Here is a 23799-nt window from a genome sequence, read left to right on the forward strand (position 1 = left end):
AAAAGCAGAACGGCCCAACAGTGAGTCTGGCTTGTCATCAGCTTCCTAGGTGGCATTATCTTAGAGCCAAAGGACAATAGTAGTAAAATAGCTCCAGCACAATTGCAGGAGTTTTGATTCACTGGGAATTCCTTTCAGAGGTCGTTTGTTTTTTGGGTTTTTTTGTTTTGTTTTGTTTTGTTTTGTTTTGTTTTTGCTTTAGATAGCGCAAAACATTTGGAAAACTGAACACTTTCAAAAACACTCATTTTGGGGCATCTGGGTGGCTGTCAGTTGAGTGTCCGACTCTTGGTTTTGGCTCAGGTCCTGATCTCAAGGTCGTGAGGTGGAGCCCACATTGGGCTTCGTGCTCAGTGTGGAGTCTGCTCGAGATTCTCTCTCCCTCTGCCCCTCCCGTTCTTGATCTCTCTCTCTCTCTCAAGTAAATAAATATTTTTTTAAAAAGCACTTATTTTTACTGACCCCTGAAAGGTTAATTTCTTTGCATTTTGTCTTCAACTTATGTTTGCCTGTTAGGAAGCTTCAAAGTGGCTATTTCCGATACCTATTCCTTTGAAGAAATCTTACACCTTCACTAAATTGCTGTCCATTAAGAATGGGGAGTACATGCATGTGGCTGTCACCTCACAGGAAGGGTTAGAAAAGCAGAGAGCTCCCTTCCTCCCTGCAGTGCTCATAGTCTGAGGCTGACGAGCCTGTTTCCCAAAGAGCACTTCAGGAAGGAAACATCTGTAAAAAAGAGATCCCATGCTAAAAATCTACGCACATAAAACCCATGGATTCATAGAAACAGATTTTCTAGAATAGGAAAGGATCTTGAATGTATCTATTTTTAAAACCTTGGAGAATCTGAGGCAGTGGGTTCCTTTTTTTTTTTTAATTGTTAAATTGTAACAACCAAATAAGCAGTTGGTTACTAAGTCTCATACTATGTAGTATGATTATTTCTTTGAAATAGTTATCTGCCATACCAGAATTTTCAGTTAAGCTTTCCTTTAGGTATGTATGTCAGTGCCATAAAGCGGGCATGGATTTAGGAGGGAGGCACATCAGGGTTTAAGGTCACTTAGGCTTTTAGGTCTCAGTCTTTACGTGTAAAGTAAAAGACATACAACACGCATGGTGAAATGAAGAGAGAATGCATGTAAGGACTCCTTTATGCCTACTGTGTTGTGGATGGCCGATAAATAGTAGGAGTTTCAGAATCATTATTAGAGAGCCCATCTAGCATTTTTAAGGAATGGTCTATTTTATAAAACTTGATCTACTTGTTCAGAAACTTGTCTAGCATAACACATAACGTTATCTGCTCTTATCTAAGCCTGAAAGCCTGAGCCATCCACCTTCTCTGGTTTCATGAAAAATGTCAGAAAACATGATGATTTCAATTGTGAAACGTCAGCCTGCACCTTCTTCTGGGGGCGGGGGAGGGAGACAGCATGCAGCACTTAGCCTCAGACTCGAGTTACAGGATTGTTTTACTCAGTGAAGGAGTCATTTATGCTGGAAACGTTGGGCTGATTAATTGTCCCTATCTGTTTTCAAGGTTTTAAGCTCCAAACTCATGCCAACAGCTGATGATGACATGGCAAGAAGCTGTGCAAAATCCTTCTGCGAGAACTTCCTCAAAGCAGGAGGATTGAGGTTAGAGTCTCACTCTAATGTCACATGAAGCGCAGAGAATGAATTTAGTTACTGTGGATAATTTCTCCTGCTGGGCCTTGGTTATTCCTGTAAGGTATTACGTGAAGCATCATGAGAGTTATAAGAAGAAGGAATGGTGTTTCAGTCTTCGGAACACTTAAATTCATTTTATGACTTTCGGTTATTTGAAGAACTGGGAGAAGTACGTCTCCTTCCCTCCGGTAGCGGGAGAAATTCTTGAGAAGAGGACAGGAAGCAGATCTGTTTCTGCTGAGTCCCGCATCAGTTTGACACCCGGCGAATTTGATTCCCCATAACACATGTTGTGTGAGGCGTGATTCGTGCTGGGGATGCAGAGATAACTTAGATCTCATTCCTGCCCTTTAGAACCTCATGGCTTAACAAAGAATAACAAATAGTTATTACAGGTATCAAGACAGGCTCATAAAAAGTGCTTTGGGTGGGAGGTGGGCAGGGGTCATAGAAGATAGTGCTTAAATGGTGCGTTTTCATGGGGTAATAAGATTAGGAGGTTCTTTGCAGAAGATGACGTTTGAGCTGGGAATTGAGAAGAGAGTAGCCATCCCCTCCAGGACTCGTGGGGAGAGGGCACGCTAAGCCAGAGGGGGTGGGATGAGTGAAAGCACCGTCTTGGGAGTCACAGTTGTCTGGGGAGGCTAGAGCAAAGGATGAAGGAGAGAAGTACGTAAGGAAGGTCACCTTGAGGATTTCAACATTAGCTTATAGACCACAGGAAAACAGAAGGTTTCAAAGCCAGGAATTGCCTGGAACAGTCACTTTGACGGCAGTGGAGACAATGAATAAATAGAAGTGGGAGAAAGACCGAGGCAGGGAGAGCCATGCAGTGGCCCCAAGAAGAGTGACAGTGGTAAATGTCGGGCAGCAGTGACTGTCATTTATAGGGTACTGTAGGCAAGTCTTTATGACTAGAAATAGGGGAGGAAATGTATCAGTGGCCCTGTGATTCCTCGCCTGGGAGAAGGAGCGAATGGTGAACATTCAGTCAGCATGGGAAATAAGCACGGAAGGGGACAGAGGACACGGGATGGCAAGAGAGATGAACGTGGTTGAGGCGCGTATAGTGAGGAGCAGAGAGTGACATCAGAGATGCGGGGGACGCAGAGCAGGGGTGACGGTGACTGGAAGGGAAGAACAGCTGAGGGGAAAGATTGCTTTTCTGTTTCGCCTTTACCTTGGGGAAGCCCAGGTTGTCTTTGCAGGCTGATGACTAAGGGAAAAAAGATTAAAAGAAAAAGGATAAACTGTGGGGCCCAGTTCTCCTGCCCTGGCAAAGAGCAGGCCTGCATTTCCTCAGGCGAGGAAGGAGGGAAGGCCGGAGGACAGTTGCAGGAATTCCGGTGGGAGGCCTTGCGGGGAGGAGATGGCAGACTGCATGGAGCTTGATTTGTTTTCAGAATCGCAGAGGTGTTCTCCGTGAAAACTCATTTCCGATTACGCACCTCCAATTACAGAGCTCTGGAATAAAGGCATTTTGCTGCTGGCTTAGTTGTACGTGTCAGCTAGTCTGTATGCCAGGCGTTGTTCTGAGCGCTGTGAACAGAGCGGTGAACAGATTAGACAGAACTCCACACCTTTGTGGAGCTTACTGTCTAGTGGGGAGACAAGCAGTAAAGAAGTAAAGGCAAGGGGCGCCTGGGGGGCTCAGTCAGTTAAGCGTCTGCCTTCGGCTCAGGTCGTGATCCCAGGGTCCTAGGATCGAGTCCCATGTCGGGCTCCCTGCTCAGCAGGGAGTCTGCTTCTCCCTCTCCTTCTACCCCTCCCCCCTGCTTGTGCTCTTTCTTTCTATCTCTGTCAAATAAATAAATAAAATCTTAAAAAAAAAAAAGTAAAAGCAAATACCAGCATCTGATAAGAACCGTGGAGAAAAATAAGACAAGAGGGAATGGACAGGGTTGTGATTGTCAGTAGGGTGATCAGGGAAAGTTTCACTGACAGGGTGACATTTTACAAAGACCTGGAGGAGGTGAGGACGGGAGACTTGGGGATCCAGGTCTTGGAGGAGCAGCCAGCGTGTGCCCCTGCGTGAGACAGACTTGGCGCCTTTGGAGACGAGCAGGCCCATGTGGTTGGGGTAGTGGGCAGGAGGCAGAGTAGGGGGACATGAGGTTACAGACCTACCAGACCGTCAGCTTATGGGTCATATAGGTTACAGGTTACTGTGATGACTCTACTTTTTATTCTCTGTAGGAACTAGGAAGTCATTGGAGGATTTTGTGCAGAGGAGGAATGCCATGATCTGACTTGATATTTTAAAAAGATCACTCTGATTGATCTTTTGAGAATAGATTTTGGGGGTGGAGAACCAAGAGTCGGAGCAGAAAGAACAGTTAGGAAGCTTCTGTAATAATAGAGATTGTAGTGGATGTGAAAGTAAGCGTTAATGAACACACCGATTCTAGATAGGTTTTTTAATTGCCAGTTCTTCTAGTAATAAGATGGTAGTGAATCAGTGAGCTCACACCAGTTAGTGAGAAGGAAGATGATCCAAACACTCTACTTTTGGCTAAGCAAGGACTCTAGCTCTGAATGGACCAGAAGTTACAGGCATCCTGGGAAATCACTGGGGTAGAAATGTGTATGGTCCATACGTATGTAAGGCTCTTACGGAAATTTTGAGTAATTGATAACATTTATATAAGCAATTAAATTACGGAAAATGTCCTCTGAAAGAAACAGCAGTCCTTAATATCCTGCCTTTTTCTTTCCTTTTAAGTTTGGTTGTAAATGTCATGCAGAGGGATTCCATCCCATCGGAAGTAGACTATGAAACAAGGCAGGGAGTTTATTCCATCTGTCTACAACTTGCCAGGTATGTGCATGTATCATCTTAGTCTCACAAGGCAGTACTTCACTTTATTTTTCTTCCCAAATGCTACCATGTTGAGTAGTACGAAATGACCTCAGATAAGTCTAGCTTTTTGTTTCCTTTGAAGATTTTTACTTGTGGGACAAACAATGCCCACGTTATTAGATGAAGACCTCACCAAAGATGGCATAGAAGCACTTTCTTCTCGCCCATTCCGAAACGTCAGCCGACAGACAAGCAGGCAGATGTCCTTATGTGGTACCCCAGAAAAGTCATCCTACCGACAGTTGTCCGTGTCTGACAGGTCTTCCATTAGGGTCGAGGAAATCATCCCTGCTGCACGAGTTGCAATACAAGTAAGTGACTTGTGTATCGAAGAAATGAGAAGTCCCTGCTGTTACAGGGAGGGGCTGTGCAGACATACAAGTTATGGACATGAACGTGGCCTTCATGGAACCTGCAGTGAGTCAGAGAGAGACCACGAGGGCAGAAATCACTGTAATTCAAGGTGGGAAGCATCGGGTTATAGGGGAGCTACAAGGGCAGAACATTCGTAGGCCTTCAGAGGAAGTGGAGTAATTGCCTTCATCCGTGGCTGTCGTGGACGGTTTTACGTCAGAGGTGGCGTTTGCCCTAGGCCTTAGAGCTAGATGAGATGACAGAGAAGCATGGAGGGTCTGTTCCCTCAAGAGCACAGGTGTGAGCAAAGCTAGAAAGACAGAACAGAGCCTGTAGGGAAGGCCACAGGGTCGTTCACACAGCCCAAGGTGTCCTGTATGGAAGAGGAGAAAACGGGAAAAACCAGATGAGTGACGGGTCTCCTAGCGCCTGAGCATGGAGATCGGGCTCTGCGTTCCAGGTAGCAGAGATGCTGAAAGTCTCTGAACACTATGGAAGCATGGAAAAGGCTGTCCTTCTGGATGACCGTGGAGGAGAAAGAGTCTCACAAGAACTGAGACCAGTAAGAAGGGGATGGAAGTCTAGAAGAAGGAATGTGTTCAAGTGCTTCCTTTTCTCATGCCATTCTTTCCACACTTGTTTAGACAATGGAAGTGAGTGACTTCACGTCTACTGTGGCTTGTTTCATGAGGTTGTCCTGGGCTGCTGCTGCAGGACGACTTGACCTTGTTGGGAGCAGCCAGCCAATTAAAGAAAGCAATTCTCTGTTTCCTGCTGGAATCCGAAGCCGACTCAGCAGTTCAGGTACCGATTTAGAAGGATAAAGTCAGTAAGTCGCCGGACAAGAAATAAGCTGTAAGAGTTAACCTGTACATAGGCTGTTCGGAGTTGCGAAAAGGAGGAAGCCTTTTCTCTTGCTTTTGAGCATGAGTAGAAATCCATCAAGCTGTGCACTTGAGACCCATGTACGTTATTGGACCTAGGTCAGACTTTCAGAAACAAAGCGTTGATAAGCGCAGAAGAAGGGGGGAAACCAGATCAGTGGAGTTTTTAGCCTGCGGAGTGTTATAAAAGTGCCATGAGGCCAATAATTGTGGCCGTAATAAAAATTCATCTGGAATTCCTGCCTGGAAAAGTCATTTTCTTGGTTTGGCCAGTTATTTTCTATAAGGCTTTTATAAATTGGTTTCCGTCTTCAATTTATGTGTGTATTTTTACCTCAGTAGAAAAAGTTTAAAAACATATGACATTCATACAGTAAGTGTGGAAATGTTAAGTGTCCAGGCTTTTTAGGATTTTGACATACAGATGACGTATCTAGGTCAGGATGAGGAACATTTCTAACATCCCAGGAAGACTCTTTCATGCCTACCAAACTGCGCTGTTCTCACTTCTGTCACCTCAACTGAGTTTTGCCTCCTAAGTACATTTTGAGTGCCTCCAAATGCATTTTAAAGCAGTCGGGGTCAAATAAAATGATCAAGTGTCTCTCGTTTCTTAGACCAGAATGTCTCCTGGTGCTGTTTAATTTCTCTGGAGGATTCTGGAGCACATTGAAAGGATGTTATGATATCATGAGGGTCCTGTGGGGTCCACAGTAACCTTCTGCTTGCCTGTTCCCAGGAAGCAATTGCAGCTCTGGGAGTGAAGGGGACCCGGCAGCCTTGCACGCGGGCATCTGCGTGCGACAACAGTCTGTGTCCACCAAAGACTCCCTGATTGCCGGGGAGGCTCTGTCTCTTCTTGTAACGTGCCTGCAGCTCCGAAGCCAGCAACTGGGTATGCAGGAGGCTTGTTTGCCGTTCATGTCTTTTAGGGAAAGGCCAGGTTTCTGTTGGGCACTATGTACATTCCTTCGTAGAGAAGGTCATGCTAATAGAAATGAAAAAGAGGGGAGAGCTGGCCGGTGAAATAGGTTAAGAACAGTGCTTAGAGTGGTTTAATTCTGAACAAGTATTTATTGAGCACCTTCTGTATACAGGGTAGCACAGTAGGTGGTAAACGGACAGTATGTCTGCCCTCTAGGAGCTTACTGTCTAGTTGGGGAATTAAGACAACCCAAATTTATAGGTCATAAGCTGCAGAATTAGAATTCTGTATCAATCCCTGAACTGATGATGACTCTAGCATTCAAAGTTATGAAACTTCTGACTTGCCCTTTTATCTTCATTTGTGGGCTTTGGCAAACTGGCACTGTTATTAATCACACTTTAACATTAGAACCCCCCGCAGGGCCTTGCCCCTGGTCACTGTCTCTTCTCTGTCTACGCCCCTTCTCGCCGTGATCTCATCTACCATCACAGCCCCAAATTACCTCTAGTGTCTGAATGTGGAACTACAGCCTAGACCACTGCCCTGACCCTTCCATCGGTTCTCAAGTTGACTTCCCAGACTTGATGGGTCCACAGCCGAACTACTTAGGTGGCCCGTATCACGCAGTTTTCCCAGCTTAAGTAATAGCGGTTTCATTCTTTTAGTTGCTCTGGCCAAAATCCTCGAGTCCGCCTTGATCCTTTTTCACACCCACTTCTGTCAGCACATTCTCCTTCCAACCATGTCCGATTCCTCGGATACCAGTTACCCCCCTCTGCTCCGGCGTCATCCCTTGCTTGGAGTGTAGCAGTAGCGCCCTGACGTATCTCCCTGCTTCTGCCCTTGCAGTTGATTCTCCACACAGTAACCAGAGTGGACCTTCTGAAATGTAAGTCAGATTGTATCACTCCTCTGTTTAAAACCCGGCAGCAGCTTCTCAGTTCCCACTGAGTCAAAGCCAGATCTTTACCAAGGCCAGACAGAGTCCACCCCTTTGACGCCTCTATGCCTTCACCTTCTCCTGCTCTCCCCCTCATTCACTGTGCTTTGGCCTCCCTGGCTTCCTGGCTGTTCCCCAACACTCCAGGCACATTCCTGCCTCAGGGCCCTCACACTGGCTGTTCCCTCTTCCTGGTGTGTTCTTCCCCATCTTTCCCACCTGGCTCTCTCTGCGTCATTTCCTGCAGGTGTGCTTAATCTCTCCCTCTTAGTGAGACATACTCTGACCACAACCCTCCCGTCATCCCAGCACTACCTAAACCCCTTACCTCGTTTATTCTCTATCTCTTACTATCTTATAGCGTGGTATAATTTATTTACTTACCATGTTTATTGTCATCATCCCGCCCCACCTAGATTGTAAGCTCCGTAAAGACAGGGACTTCTGTCCATTTTGTTCCCTACTGAATCTCTCACACCCAAACACTGCCTGCTGTGTAGTAGGCCCTCAATAAATATTTATTCAGGAATGAAGTCTTGACAGTTCCACTTCTAAAACTTGTACCAATGCACAGAAGCCCTGTTCTTCCCTGTTATTACTGATTCAGACCACCTGTTAAATAAAATTGATGACCATTATGTGTTTCATATAACATCCAAACTCATAACTCATCATACAAGATAAGGTGAATGTAGAAAAAGTTAGACATTTGTAGAACAGTAATACAGTGTCCAAAATTATTTACTTTGAGCAAAATAAAGGAAGACATATGAAGACATATGTAAGAAGTACAAGTCATTATGAAATGCTTTTGAACAAATGCCATACTCATGGTTCAATTTTCCTATAATTGTTTAGTTTTAGAGATATTTTCAAATCAACATGAAAAAATTACAGCTTCCCTTCAAGCTTTTTTACCATTTATAATTTCACTGTAGAGTACTGATAGTTTATCGAGGCAAGACATACTTGTTCTGTAACTCGTGTATACGAGGCACTGTGCTAAAATGTGAAAGCACAGAGGTGACCAAGACACGGTCCTGCTCTTGGGCCCCTTGGGTTCCCGTGGGGGATACCCAGAGACGTGGAGGCAGTTGTAGAAAGTACTGAATTCAATTCCAGGTAGAAGAAGAGATGAATTTCTGCCATAGTTAAGCTAAAGAAAGTATTCAGAATTTTTGAAATTTTGAAAGTGCATTTCCTAACTTGGTTCCCCTCTCCTGCCCCCAATTCTCCTTATTCTTATCATTAGCATCTTTCTATAACCTGCCCTGTGTTGCCGATTTTATCATTGATATTCTGCTCGGATCACCAAGTGCTGAGGTAAGAATTTTTTACATTACATAAAACATCCCCTTGTCCTGTTCTGTCCACGGCTCTCTGCATAGCTGTGACACTGCATGCAGGACAGAACGCGTGGCGTCTAGTCCTCTTGGGAGTCCTACAAAAGGCTCTGAAAGCATAGTGACCATTTGGACGCTCTGCCGTCCTTTCTATTCCGTATTTCACTGGAAGTTCAGAGATGAGTGCTAAGACTAATTGTTTGTTTACAACAAAGAGAACGTTACAGCTGGTGTTGAGCACCCGCGCTGGCGTTCAGTGTCAACGTGTTAGTCAGAAATCAGGGAAGACCAACTTCAAGCCGTGAACTCCCACTAGATTTTATCATTCTGATTTTCTTTTTTTTTTTTTAAGATTTTATTTATTTATTTGACAGAGAGAGGGAATACAAGCAGGGGGAGTGGGAGAGGAAGAAGCAGGCTCCCAGCGGAGCAGGGAGCCCAGTCCGGGGCTCAATTCCAGGATCACGCCCTGGGCCGAAGGCAGACACTTAACGACTGAGCCACCAGGCGCCCCAATCATTCTGATTTTCTTATATGACCTTGAAAGTTAACTTTGAAACACTTGAAGAGTTTTTTCTTATTTTCATTTATATTAAATTATAAAACTTTTGAGCAGGGGAATAGAATAATTTGGGAGATCAGTTCTCCCACCATGCTTGTTTTTAATCAGCCCTAGTTTATTCAATGTAAACGTTACTATTAGTGATTAAAACGTTCACACCCTTAGAGTATCCCTCAGGGTGTGAACTTGGGAGGAAAATCACTTCTTAAGCAGTCTCTAAGTGTTGGTTGATGTATGTCCTTCGCCGCTAATGATGTAATTTCAGATTCGCCGTGCTGCCTGTGATCAACTGTACACTCTTAGTCAGACGGATACTTCCGCTCATCCGGATGTTCAGAAGCCAAACCAGTTTCTCCTGGGTGTGATTCTCACGGCTCAGCTACCTCTCTGGTCCCCAACTAGTATCATGAGAGGAGTCAATCAGAGGTACGGAAGCAAGGTTAAAGCTCACGTTACACTAAAAGAGAGTAATGATTTGAGTGCTGCTCCCCTGAAATCCACGGGCCATTATTGAGATGACAAGAATTTCTCCTTTCCTCCTGTAACATCTGTATCCTGAAAGAGGGCTTTTCAGTTCTTACTATCCCCATTCAGGACAGGAGAGTTAGAGGAAACACAGCCAGACTTCCTTCCCCTTGAATCACTTCCAGCTGCCACCTCCACCCGACCTGGTCCACCACCCCCGAGAGAAAAAGGCGCTCGCCTGGTTGGTGAGAGGCTAAAATAATGGGAGCCCCGTCACTTGATGAAGGTCATACTGCTCATGGCCTTGTGTGTACACTCTCTCAGATCAGCATACTTCCTGACTGCATATCTAGATGTAGCTGGGGCGTCCTTCGAGCTTTCTCCCTTGGTTTCACATGTGCCTGGGCATGGAGGGAGGCTGTGGTCCAAGCTGATGGAATGGCTTGGATAAGTACATTCTGCCCACGCTGCCGTGTCTGTGTGGGTCACCTGCATGCAAGGCTGCCCTGGTCTGGGCCCAGGATGGGAGGGAGGAGATCCCACACTGACCTCCACTCCAACTTAGTTTTACGAGAGAACCCTTGCCCTAGGACATATAAGGTACCACCACCAAGATGTGTGAAATCAGTATCTACTTTCCTTGTGTTTGTGCTTTACAAATTAGAGCTCTGTAAGGAAAGAAATGTTAGAGCTACTCCAGCCCCCTACGTTTGATAAGTATCCAAACCCCTACGTTTGTATCCAGACTTGGTCTGTTTAAGCATATAGTTCAGTGGTATTAAGTATATTCTCATTCTTGTGCAGCCATGCCCACCACCCACCTCCAAAACTTTCTCATTATCCTAAACTGAAACTCTGGACCCCGTAAGTCGTGAAATAAAAGACTGATAAATTCAACTCCACAAAAATTAAAATATTCTCTGTGGAAAAAAATACCATAAAGTCAAAAGTCAATTCACAACTGACCAAATAGATTTGTAACTTGTGATAGACAAGAAACTCATTTTGATAATATATATAAGAAGGTGTTAGAAATCATTAACAAGTGACCCAACAACCAAATTAAAAAATGGGCAAAGGACATGAAGAGACAGTTCAAAAACAAATGTAGGTGTGGTTTTCTTTTTTCTTTTTAGATTTGCTAGAATTTTTTTTTTACTGCAGCAAAATGTACACAAAATCTATCATTTTACTCATTTTTAGGTGTATAGACCAGTGACATTAAGTACATATACAATACACATTGTTGGGCAGCTGTCCCCACTACCCATTCCCAGAACTTTTTCATCTCAGACTGAAACCCTGTACCCACTAAACAGTAACTCCCCATTCATTCTCCCTCCCCCCATTCTCTTTCCAGGTTCATCCATGTCACAGTATATATCAGGGTTTCATTTCTAATTAAGACTAAAAAATACTTCCTTTATCTGTTCTTTTGTTGCCCGTGCTCTTGACATCATAAGAAATCATTGTCAAATCCAATGTCGTAAAGTTTTCCCCCTGTATTTTCTTCTAAGGTTTTTATAGTTTTCACTCTTACATTTATGTGTTTGATCCATTCGAGTTAAGTTTTATGTGTGACAGAAGTAAGGGTCCAGCCTCATTCTTTTCCGTGTGGATAATCCAGTTGTCCCAGCACCTGTTTCCCCATTGAATGGTTTTGACAGCTCTGACACCAAATCCTTTGCTTGCTTGCTGATTGACTGGCTCTTCATTTCTGTTCCATCCATCTGTGTGTCTTCACACCAGCACCACATGGCTTTGTTGCTCTGGTTTTGGTATTCGGTTGTGGGATTCTCCAGCACTGTTTATCCTTTTCACTGTACAAGTCTTGAGTCCTTTGCTTCCTTTGTTAAGTGGATGCCAAAGAACTCTACTCTTATTGATGCTATTGTAAATGGAATTGTTTTCTTACTTTTTCGTATTGTTTGTATGTGTATGGGAGCAAAACTGATTTTTCATGTCTCAAGTTTGTATCTTGCAACTTTGCTGTATTTGCTGATTAGTTCTAACTTATTTTGTGTGGACCCTGGGGTTTCAATATACAGGATCACATCATCTGCACAGCAATAATTGTACTTCTGTGTAAGCCATTTTTTAAGAAGTAAGCTATTGCACTTGTACTTTTTGTGAGACTCAAATTATTTAATATAACTAAATGTTTAGAGTTTGATTTGATATTAAATTTCTCAAAACTCAGGAAAGAAAGAAAGCATTAGATGAGTTTTTAACAGACATTCTCAAAGAATCTCTTGGATGTAGAGCGTTTAATTCACATAAAATTGAATCTTTAGTTAATGTGTTTTTGTAATTTGAAAGTTGTGTTTCACAGCTTACTTGAGTGCCCAGGTTTGGCACATCTGTTCCATAGTAGTCATAACAATACTAGCATTAGTGGTCTGTGTGCCATACAGCGTGCAAAATTTGTTGCATGTATTTATCATTTAATCCTCACAAAGGACAAATGAGTTTGACCATTTTATTATCTCCTTAACAATCATAAGTTTTGGTTCATTATCTATTCTTCTCATTAGCGTATTCTTGAGCCTTTTATGGATGTGCGTGTGGATGCGTGTGTTATTTCTAACACTCTAACAAGCCTTTTAGAAATTAGAAACCAAAGAAATTGGCCCTAGACGCCCAATTGTAAGTGGAGTAATAAGGAATAAAACCAAGGTCGCTTGACTTTAAAGCTTGTGTCTTCACTACGACAATTGCAGAAAAGCTTCACTGATCATCCTAGATATAAGAAGTTACCTTTCTCTTCCCCTACTCCACTTTATTTTTCTTCTTAGTATCACCAGTTAACATAGGTATTCTTGTAATTTGTTGTCTGTCTCTTGTTCTTTGTCAGCTGTTCCTCTAAAATAGTTCTAAGCATATGGTAGGCGCTTAGTAGATACCGGTGAATGAATGAGTGTAACCTAGTCCGTGATGTATGCAATCAGTCCGTACGTCATTACAAAACGGGAGTTTAGTAAGTTCCTCTCTTTACGCTATTACTTCTATAGTGCGTCTGTATTAGCAGAATCATCAGTGTGCTTTTGCTAAGTTACTGAAGTTGACTTAATGTGAAGGTAGTTCTTTTATGCTTAAAAAATTCCATTGTTCAACTAATCTTTTATGAACCTGTTCTGACAAGGAAAATGCTTTTTATTTTAAAATCGACCTGTTTTAATACTTGAAATCTTATCTGTTTTTTAGACTATTATCTCAGTGTATGGAGTATTTTGATCTAAGGTGCCAATTATTAGATGATCTGACAAGTAAGTAAATGTCAACTTTGATTTGTGAAGGGGGGCGGAGAGTGGAAAAGAGAGCCAAATGGACATTTTTAAATCCGACTTAATGTATCTTCGATATAAATGAGATGATAATTACCTTTTGAAATTGAATTTTGTTTTCTTGCAAATAGCACGTAAACCCATATACCAGTTCTCTCTTCTCCTAGCATATACCCAGCCATTAGTGTGTTGAGAAGATTTGTTGATTTTAAAAATTGTCAAAGGCATTATGTTTTAATTACACCCATACAGAGCTATTAGGAAGAATCTTTCTCTCTAATATAGTGAATTCTGACCATTTTAAAGATCGACCATTGAGGGAAAGAGGGAATCACTGTTGAAGTATGTTAATAATAATAGAACTCAGTTAATTAGTGTTAGGTGATTGAAATATTGTTAGAAATTTTAGTGTTAGAGCGTTTAGACTTTGATCATCTGTACTTACTCTTAGGTAATGCAAAGGTATTTTGGGATGCTCTGTGTAAATTTTAGTGGTTCCCATCAAGAATTTGTTAGTTTATTGCCCACTCTCTACATAAAAAGATTTGCTTCAGCTTACAGGAAATAAATAAAAATCAGATGGACAAAGTATTCATTGGAAATACTAATTGGAAAAGAATGTCAAGGCCAGGAGGTTAAACAGAAATACTTTGCCTGTATGCGGGCTGTAAAGCTCCACACAGTCAGAATTTGGTGGTGAGGTTGCTAGAAGACACAGGTAAACAGGAAACAGCATACGTTGGCTGTTTTCAGTACCCTAGAAGAAAACCGAATGGTTTCTCAAAAGAAACGGATCTTTTTGCCGGCACTTAAATCTGAAAGAAAGCTCGCGCAGAGGTCTTGTGTCATGGACACGAGAAGACACGGTGACTAGTAAGCCTCGGCAGAGGTTTCCAAGGCAGATGCCTTCATCCATGTCCCAAGTGTCTCTCGAAGGTGGGGGTCGCGGTGCTCAGTGGTGCAGTGAACGGGGGCGTTAGAGCCTGAGATAATTTAGTCTGAGTGCGTGTCTGTACTCTAGACACGTGGACGGATGGCACGTCCGTCTAACCATCTAGCCGAGTACCATGTTTTCCAGCCAGGCTTCTGACGAAAGCTGGGCAGCAGCCAGCAAGGTTTGCTCTCTGGCTTGGACTTAGAGAGGGTGCTCTGCTTTGCCTCTCGAGGACTGGAGCCAGGCGTTGGCTGTACACATACAAGTGCAGAAGTCATGAACGAGCTCTTCATGTAGGCCTTCCCTGTGTCACTGACTGATTAGCGAGGGCTCCAGGGTCCCTTCTTGGGATGTTGAGGGCAGGGTGGGAGTACGTCTTGAGACAAGTAGTACTTGCCATTTGAGGAGTATTTTGTATATGCCAGTACCTGTGCTAGGCACTTCACACCCAGCACCCTACAGTGTAGGTGTTAGCCGAGGACCCACACCACAGTAAGTGGATTCGTGTCCAGCCGGTCCCGCTCTGACTGACCCTGAAGTATCCCTCTTCTCTGCATCCTGTGGGACCCTACCGTTCATGGCTGTAGTGCTATGGAAGGAGAGCACGGGCACTCTTCCTCTCCTCCCCAGTCCCATCTTCCACGACAGAATCTTGCTTTACTCCTTGTTTAGAGGAAAGCGAGAGAACTTACTACAGCAGAGCAGAGTGGGTCTCTGGGGTTTGGCGCACTGTCTGGAAACACTGTGCTGTGGCCCTCCTCCTCCTTTGCAGGACTCCCTTGGCCTAGGTGATACTGCGGGAGTCTTGGCTCTCCTAGTCCCCTCCGTCCTTGCCTCCTCTAGGGACACCTGCTGACAACCCCCGCCCCCCCCTCCCTGGACCAGGAGCTGCTTCAGAACAAGATTGTTCCCTTCATGACCTGCACAGAGGGGCCCTCACTACATGTTTGGTTTAGTACTCAGAGAGTGAGGGGAAAGAAGCGAGTGCGCATGCGCTGTCATAGTCCTTGGGGCAGCAGCTCCAGCCCACTGTGTGTTAATGACCACTTCTCAGATCGACCAGACAGAAGGTTGGGGCTTGACCTTGCCTGCTGTAGTTCAGGCTTTGGATTCCATGGAGGGAAATCCTTTTCTTTGAAATGTTTTTTTTTTTCTTCTTAGCTTCAGAAATGGAGCAGTTAAGAATCAGCCCGGCAACTATGCTCGAAGATGAGATTACTTGGCTGGATAACTTTGAACCTAATCGCACCGCTGAATGTGAGACCAGTGAAGCAGACAACATCTTATTGGCAGGACACTTACGGCTCATTAAGACCCTTCTTTCACTCTGTGGGGCAGAAAAGGAAATGCTTGGTAATTATTGCTTCATCTTATCATGTGATAGAATACCTCACTTCTTAGTTATTGCCATAATATTGTGTGTAATTAGGAAAATAAGGTAGGTGCTCAGTGTTCCATAGAAAATTGACCCTCCAGGTAATACGAGATTATCTGAAATTTTAGTGGCTAACAAATTTAAGGTTTGTTTTACCTGCGTCATTAAACCATGTAGAGAATTTTATAGTATTCAAAACAGATCCCATGACTTCTTAATATCAAGGGAAAATTAATTCAAAGTAGGGTTTTCTCTTTTTGCTGTTTTGTACTTTATAAAATATTATATATTGTGTGTCCACTTCTTTTAAGGGTAATTCTCATCTGGGAGGCAGCCCCCAACCACCATCCCCTGCATAGTGGGGTACATATGAGTGTCTTGGGGTACACACATAATTTGTAAGGGCATATTCAGTATTATAAATTATATTCAGGTCAAAACATTAATTATCGCTTTTATCACACAAACTAAGCTCTATAAAAATCTTCTTGGCTACTGGGGATACATAGAAAAGAGTGATTCTAAACCAGGGTGAGAAGGGCACATTGTTTTACCCAAAGAAGGCAAGATTTTAAAAGTTTCAGAAACCCTTGTGTGCCCCCCCCCCCCCCCACGCCCAGAGTAAGAGTTAATTGTTCACTCAAACCGTTCTGCCTTGTGGTGTTCTTGGCATCTGTGTTTAGATCTAAAATGAAAGCCTGGCTTCTTTCTCTCCACTGTCAGCTCGTAGAGAAAGGTACTCTCCCTTGTCTATCTTTGTTCCCGGTTCCCTGACCCTCCCACCCATCCCCACCCTCTGCCCCACAGAGTTTTGCCGCGTATTATGTAAGTGCTCACAAGATAAGCATCACATTAAATTGAATGCCCTTCCATTGGGTGGCCTTGGGTGCTTTTGCTGCTCTGATATGAAAGTACAAAAACAGGATCTTTGAATTAAAATGTGTTCCTCCTCAACATGAATATTATGCTCTATTCCAGGTTCATCACTCATTAAACCATTGTTAGATGACTTCCTTTTCCGAGCTTCTAGAATTATTTTAAATAGTCATTCTCCAGCTGGCAGTGCCGCCATCAGTCAACAGGACTTTCATCCAAAGTATGGAAAATGCACGTTGTGTTCAGTTTTGGTAAAAATTCTAATTCAAAACTTCAGTCCAAAAAGATTTTCCTAACTTGGAGTTTGTCGTCCATCTCGTGAGTGTGTGTAGTTACAAGATATTACCCACTATGTAAAGAAATGCATGTAAAGGGGCTTAGGAGAAAGCCTGCCTGGCACATAGGAAGTGCTGAGCAAGTACGCTGGAACCATTCTTATCATCAGATTGGAAGAATAAGTAATAAATTATGTGGTTAACTTGGTCGGTAACAAATTCCAGGAGAAACTGAGGTTGTAAGAATTAGATCCAAGGTAAAAGTAAATAGGCTCAGAATCTCCAGAGATTCTTCTAGGAGGAAAGTGGAGGGACAGTGTAGGTGCTTTAGTGCATGAACTCTGTGATTTGCTGCATATCCCCTGTGTCCTGATGATTAAAACTGCTAGTGATTTATTGTGGTAATTTTAGAGTCAAATATTGTATTCGTTTTATGGGTAGAAATTTGAAAGATCTTTTTGTAATGTTGACCCTACTTGGGTGCTCCTGGAGGTAGGAGGAGGCTGCTTCTTGCTGCCATCTTTACTTGCTCTGAATCCAGCTTACTTTGTTCTTAGAAAAACTAGAGTTAATTGAATAGTCCTCGAAGGAAGTGGGGATTTGGTATTTAACCAGTGAAAAAAATTCCCGTATAATTTTAGTGCTTATTGGAATGGACAAGGCATAATAAGCAATATTTCGTGGAATCTTAAGCTATATCTTATCATGTGTGGGTATTTCTCTGTGTAGAGCTTTCTTACTAGCAAAAATCTGTTTCAGGTAATAAACCTTCAGTAGAACTCTTGGGGGATGTCTCAGGCTATAGCTCCCATTCTCACCCCTGCTCCAGTCTTGTTCTGGAAGATCTGGTGCTAGCTCCATGGGAATCTTTTATTAAAGCAGTAAAAATACAGGAGTATTTCACTTTTCAGTGAGCGGAGAAAATAAATCTTCAGTAGTTGGGTTTTTTTTTAATGTTTCTTTGCTTTTTTTTAATTTTTTTAATTTAAATTCAATTAACAAAGAGTATTATTAGTTTCAGAAGTAGAGTTCAGTGATTCTTCCATAGTTTCATTGAAATTTTTACTCATAAATCCTTTTCCTTATATTTATTAAAAGTAATACCTCCCTCAGCAAGGAGTTGGGTTTTTTAATCGTACACAGTGCCTTAATTAGAAAAGGCAGCATTTTGTTTCATCCCTCCCCTGTGTGCTGAGTGATGTTCATTTATCACAATGACTCCCCGCCTGTTCCCACCTAAACCCTAAAGCCAGAAAGAGATTTATAATACACAGAAGTATTTTCACAAGTAATATTTATTCTTATTAACACTAACAACAGAACTTCTTCATGTTTAGCCTGTGTGTATGGTACCTCCTCTTCGTTCTTTTCCTGTCCTTCGCAATCTAGAAGTCCAAATAAGAAGCCAAGGACAGTGCCAGGTCCTGGCCCTTGTCCTCAGGGCATGGTGCAGTGCTGATCTAAGAGCCAGCCCGGCAGCCCCCACTTGCCACCCCATGAACACATCTCCCACGCCGCACTCCATTCGTGTTTCTCTCAGAGGGTGGATGTCCTCTTTTCTGTGTATCCTTCCTAACCTGTGATCTCGGTAATGCAAGATGGGCATAGGTGACAGTGAGAAATTACTGTCCATCCCCAAATTGATTTCTGCTAAAGGTGGGCAATGTCAGAATCCTTTAGTTTCCTGCAGAATGCTAGCTAGTTACCTTTTATTGTCATTTTAAACAAATTAAGCGTACCACGTATTTCTATCTCCATTTTCTCAGCAAAGTGCAGTTGATTCGTGTCCTTGAAGAGTTTTTTTTTTTTTTTTTAATCTCCAGGCACATATAAAACCTTTATGGGCATTTATTCTGACTTTTATAGCTTTCTTTTTCTGCCGTTGAGATCTTTGTATTTCAGGGTGATACCTACAAAAATCTTTCTTGCTACCTACTTTGAGAGATAGTTACTCTCATGTTGTCTTTGGTAAAATTTTCAGACTCTTTGTCCTCCATTTTTGCTGATCCAAACCTTAGATATAAATACTCTTAGTCCTAAGTGAGAGATTTTGCTGCTTTATCAGGCCAAGAAGATATTTAGCTCTCAACCGTAGTCATCCTTCCTGTATTCATGGCCTCTTCCTAAGTAAATATTTCCCCTGGATTCCTAGAGCTCTACCACCATCAGACCTGATTAACCCTGTTTGAGGAATGGCAGCTCTAATACTTTCATTTCAGATGTTGATTTAGTTTAATGAGCAATTTAAGTAGATTATTCACTGTTGGAATTGACTTGAATCTTTTGTTTTTAGGTGTAGTACAGTGAATAGCCGATTGGCAGCCTATGAAGTCCTGGTGATGTTGGCTGATAGCTCACCTTCAAATCTGCAAATTATCACAAAAGAACTGCTTTCTATGCATCATCAACCTGACCCAGCACTTACCAAGGAGTTTGATGTAAGTTTTCTAGATCTTGACACACGTAGCTTTTTTGGAACGATCAATTAAACATATAATTTTAAAGCCTATGTTTGCCTTATCCTAATCACAAAGAAAGTATTATCGTTTGCTTATTGTGTTCACATACTCTAATCAACTACAAACTACAGAGTTACTTTATTACCATTGTAATAGTACGTTACTCACTGATACCCTTTTTATTAATTCAGGAGGAGACATGTTCAAGTCAGTTGTTAATCACTCTCAGTAAGAAGTAGGATTTCAGCCTGTTTGTTGAGTATCTGTGGGTGGCCCAGGGCCAGGCACTAGAGATACTAACTCAGACATTGGCTCTGTCATGGCACAGTCTACATTCAGTTACATTCAGCTAAGATTTATTGAGTTTACTAGGCACTAATAGGTGCGTTAGGCCTTTGGAGCACGCAAATGAAGATAGGATTCCAGTCCTCAAGAAAGGCCGTGTATAATGGAGGAGACAGACCCATAGGCAGATAATTTCAATATAATGTGATAAATCTTAAGATACAGACTGAGGGCTTCAGAGGGGAGGAGGGTGGGGGAATGGGATAGGCTGGTGATGGGTGTTGAGGAGGGCACGTGTTGCATGGTGCACTGGGTATTATACGCAAGTAATGAATCATGGAACTTTACATCAAAAACTAGGGATATACTGTATGGTGACTAACATAGTATAATAAAAAATATTATTTAAAAAAGATACATCATAAGAAAAAAAAATAAATGTGAAGTGTATTGGGAGTAACCAGTAAAAAAAAAAGATACAGGTCATATGTTGAATGCTCTACCAACAGAGGAGCACTTCACCACCAGATGGCAATATCTTAAAAGCTGTGTTAGAAAAGATGAAATTGAAAACGGAGCTCAGGGAGCCTGGGTGGCTCAGTTAGTTAATTAAGCACCGGACTCTTGATTTCGGCTTAGCCTGTGATTGCAAGGTCCTGAGATCAAGCCCGCATTCAGGCTCCCCGCTCAGCGAGGAATCTGTTTCTCTCTCTCCCCCTCTGTCTCTTTCCCTCCCCAGCTCACGCTAGCTCTCTAGAATAAATAAATAAATCTTTAAAAAGAGAGAGAGAGAACTCTAGTGTCTTGCAAGTCAATTAAAGCAAGGTGGGAAGGTCATTCCAGCAATGAGAAGGATATGGGACAAGGCTCTGGAGCCTTGCAACAGTTTAGTATTCGTCGAGATCTGTAGGAGGGAAGCACATTGCGGGCACACTGGAGTACCAGACCAGGCGTGGGAGGATGCTTTTATTTTTTTATTTTATTTTATTTTTTTTAAAGATTTTTATTTATTTATTTGACAGAGATAGAGACAGCCAGCGAGAGAGGGAACACAAGCAGGGGGAGTGGGAGAGGAAGAAGCAGGCTCATAGCGGAGGAGCCTGACGTGGGGCTCGATCCCATAACGCCGGGATCACGCCCTGAGCCGAAGGCAGACGGTTAACCGCTGTGCCACCCAGGCGCCCCGGGAGGATGCTTTTAGAGCTGCCTCCGGATTCTCCGTGAACATCACAGAGTCAGGCTTATCCCTGTGGAAGCCCGAGCTGAGTACTCTGCAGCATACGGGTTAGGCAGGAAAGGGAGGGGTGCCAGATAGAGAAAATAGCACTCGCAAAATGAAATGTGAGCATGTAAATTGGAAACTGTTTTGGTATCAAAATGTTTACTTTGTAACGTATGCTTTAGTTTTACATTATTTAGTTAGTAGATTTAAATGAAAATTTTACTTTTTTCATAAGTCAGGGATTGTATCAGCAGAATGAAAAGAGCGTTTGCCTCATAAATACTTATGTTTTAGCACTATTATGAACTTGTTTTTCTTATTTTGTAACTTTTAAAAAATCTGTACTTTGGGCTACAAATAAATTATAGTGTTGATTAGATCTTAGAAATCACCCTGCTCGGGGCGCCTGGGTAGCGCAGTCGTTGGGCGTCTGCCTTCGGCTCAGGGCGTGATCCCGGTGTTCCGGGATCGAGTCCCACATCGGGCTCCTCCTCTGGGAGCCTGCTTCTTCCTCTCCCACTCCCCTGCTGAGTTCCCTCTCTCGCTGGCTGTCTCTCTGTCACATAAATAAATAAAAATCTAAAAAAAAAAAAAAAAAGAAATCACCCTGCTCTGTGTGAATGTCAGATGTTAGTGGAAAGTATGTCATATTTAGCAATTCCTTGAGGTCCAAAAGATCTACAGGTTTTTGTCAGTTATTACATGGATGCAGGTACTTAACAGATAGATTAGGTGATTGTGGGCTTGGCATTAGAACCAGGATTCTGCTGAAATAGCATTTCAGAGTGTGTCATTTCAATATCCTTTTCCACTTGGAGAAGTGCCATGTTCAACTTCATCCAAGAGATGCCTTTTCTAGATTATTCCTAACCAGAAAAGCGTTGTAACAGGATCTATGTTAGTACAAAACATCTTTAAGCGCAATGCAAGAGTAATTACTTACTTATTTAATTGTATGCTCATTAGAAGTAATTCGATAAGGGGCGCCTGGGTGGCACAGTGGTTGAGCGTCTGCCTTTGGCTCAGGGCGTGATCCCAGCGTTCTGGGATCGAGCCCCACATCAGGCTCCTCCGCTATGAGCCTGCTTCTTCCTCTCCCACTCCCCCTGCTTGTGTTCCCTCTCTCGCTGGCTGTCTCTATCTCTGTCGAATAAATAAATAAAAAATCTTTAAAAAAAAAAAAAAAGTAATTCGATAGAAGAATGTTACTTTCTTTAAAAGGAGGGGAAGGAATATGAGCCTTCCTTGACCATCCAGACGGGTCAGGATTCTTCATAGTAAATACTCGCTAGAACCCTGTTCCTATCTTGCAGAGTACTACCTCAGTTTGTAAGTAGACACGTTTACTTGGTTACTGTCTGTGGCTCTGCCAGATTGTGAGCTTCTTAAGATAAGGGACCACATACATTTCTTGAGTGCCTGGCATGTAGTAGCTTCTTCGTAAACATTGGTTGAGTGATAATCAAGTGTTGCAATGCCTGACTACCAAATGGATAAACAAATAAACACAATATGTTAGGTACTTTATGAATGGGAAAGGCACACTGAGCTAGTAGGATTTTTTATGTGTATTAGCATTTGCAGAGGTACTTCGAGAACGCAGGTTTTGTTGGCCTGACTCCTGACCCACTGGATGGATGAATCTGTGAGTTTATCTCTTTTCCCTCTCAGACATCTCAGACAGCCCTGGTGGAAATGTGCTGGTGGCAGATACACTAATTCTCTAACTACTGTTTCTACTCCTCTCTTTTCTAGTACCTTCCACCCGTGGATAGCAGGTCCAGTTCAGGGTTTGTGGGGCTGAGGAACGGCGGCGCCACATGTTACATGAATGCCGTCTTCCAGCAGCTGTATATGCAGCCTGGGCTCCCTGAGGTGATGTCCTTCTTCTTACCTGTTTGGTGTGAAAGACAGTGTGTACGTGGCCTGAAAACTGTCCCAGATTTACATATTGCATTTGGAGTTTACTAAAACTAGACATAACTAGGGATTTTTTAGTAGCTCCTGAAATATGTGTGGACGACATGTTGGTGGTCATGTTTTTATAAACCTGCTGAGGGAATGTGCTGCCTATTTGACAGATAGACTTGACCAAGTGGGATTTTTGAACGAAGTTACTCTCAAATTCTATTCCATAAAATTATTAATGTTTTTAGTATTTTCGAAAACCTTTGGGTCTTTCATCAGTGCTTTATAATAGTTCGGTTGACCCTTGAACAGCACAGGAGTTAGGAGTGCTTACCCCCCGCATGTAACTTGTGACTCCCCCAAAACTTTACTACTGACAGCCTACTGGACAGTTACCTCCTGTTTTGTGTGTTGTTTGTACTACATACTCTATTCTTAAAATAAAGTAAGCTAGAAAAAATACATTTACAGTACTGTACCGTATCCAAAAAAATCCGTGTGTAAGTGGACCCATGAGGTTCAAACCCATGTTCGAGGGTCAGTCTCTACTGGAAGCTTGTGATACAGCAGTCATGCCTCATTTATCTCTCATAGAGATGCTGGTATCACTAGTTCCGGGTCTTCATAACCAAACAGAACCTCAGAAATGACTTGTTCGTGATTCCGCCAACTTGGAAGTGCTAAGGCTAAACATACGGAGTGGTAGCCACGTCCAGACTACAGAGCATTGTAGAAGCGGTGTGGGCGGTACACGTACGTCTGTCCGTGTCTCCTGTGCGGAGCAGTGAACTACTTCTAGCTCACTACATCTCATTTCCGTTTAGTCGTTACTTTCAGTGGATGACGACACGGACAATCCAGACGACAGCGTGTTCTACCAGGTGCAGTCTCTCTTTGGGCATCTGATGGAAAGCAAGCTGCAGTATTATGTACCTGAGAACTTCTGGAAGGTATTTCACCCAGTAACTCTTTCGATTTCAAGACGTTAGATACTTGAATCTAGTGGTAATTGTTTCTGTCTTTATTGACGCTAGACTAATCCCATTGCCAGGAACCTACAGAAGAATGGGCTACACCATTCTTAAGATTGATGTTCGGTTTCAAATGATTAGAATATTAAGAGTAGTCATTTATCATTTCTAGGGATCTGCTGATCTTAACGATTTTG

At 42.8% G+C, this 23799-nt stretch overlaps 1 protein-coding gene across 2 annotated transcripts in view; it reads left to right on the forward strand.

Moving 5' to 3' along the window:
- USP24 (ubiquitin specific peptidase 24) overlaps positions 1-23799 on the forward strand; it is a 132880-nt gene that overhangs the window by 76214 nt on the left and 32867 nt on the right. For both annotated transcript variants that reach the window (XM_026498002.4, XM_044383841.3), the window contains exons 32-44: positions 1547-1644; positions 4400-4495; positions 4620-4848; positions 5536-5695; positions 6515-6670; positions 8896-8966; positions 9814-9974; positions 13218-13279; positions 15393-15584; positions 16585-16702; positions 19051-19195; positions 22479-22598; positions 23456-23581. In XM_026498002.4, the coding sequence (XP_026353787.2) occupies positions 1547-1644; positions 4400-4495; positions 4620-4848; positions 5536-5695; positions 6515-6670; positions 8896-8966; positions 9814-9974; positions 13218-13279; positions 15393-15584; positions 16585-16702; positions 19051-19195; positions 22479-22598; positions 23456-23581 (1734 nt within the window). The remainder of the gene's footprint in view (positions 1-1546; positions 1645-4399; positions 4496-4619; positions 4849-5535; positions 5696-6514; positions 6671-8895; positions 8967-9813; positions 9975-13217; positions 13280-15392; positions 15585-16584; positions 16703-19050; positions 19196-22478; positions 22599-23455; positions 23582-23799) is intronic.

Source organism: Ursus arctos, unplaced genomic scaffold, assembly GCF_023065955.2.
Source record: "Ursus arctos isolate Adak ecotype North America unplaced genomic scaffold, UrsArc2.0 scaffold_12, whole genome shotgun sequence".
Classification (NCBI taxonomy): Eukaryota; Metazoa; Chordata; class Mammalia; order Carnivora; family Ursidae; genus Ursus; species Ursus arctos.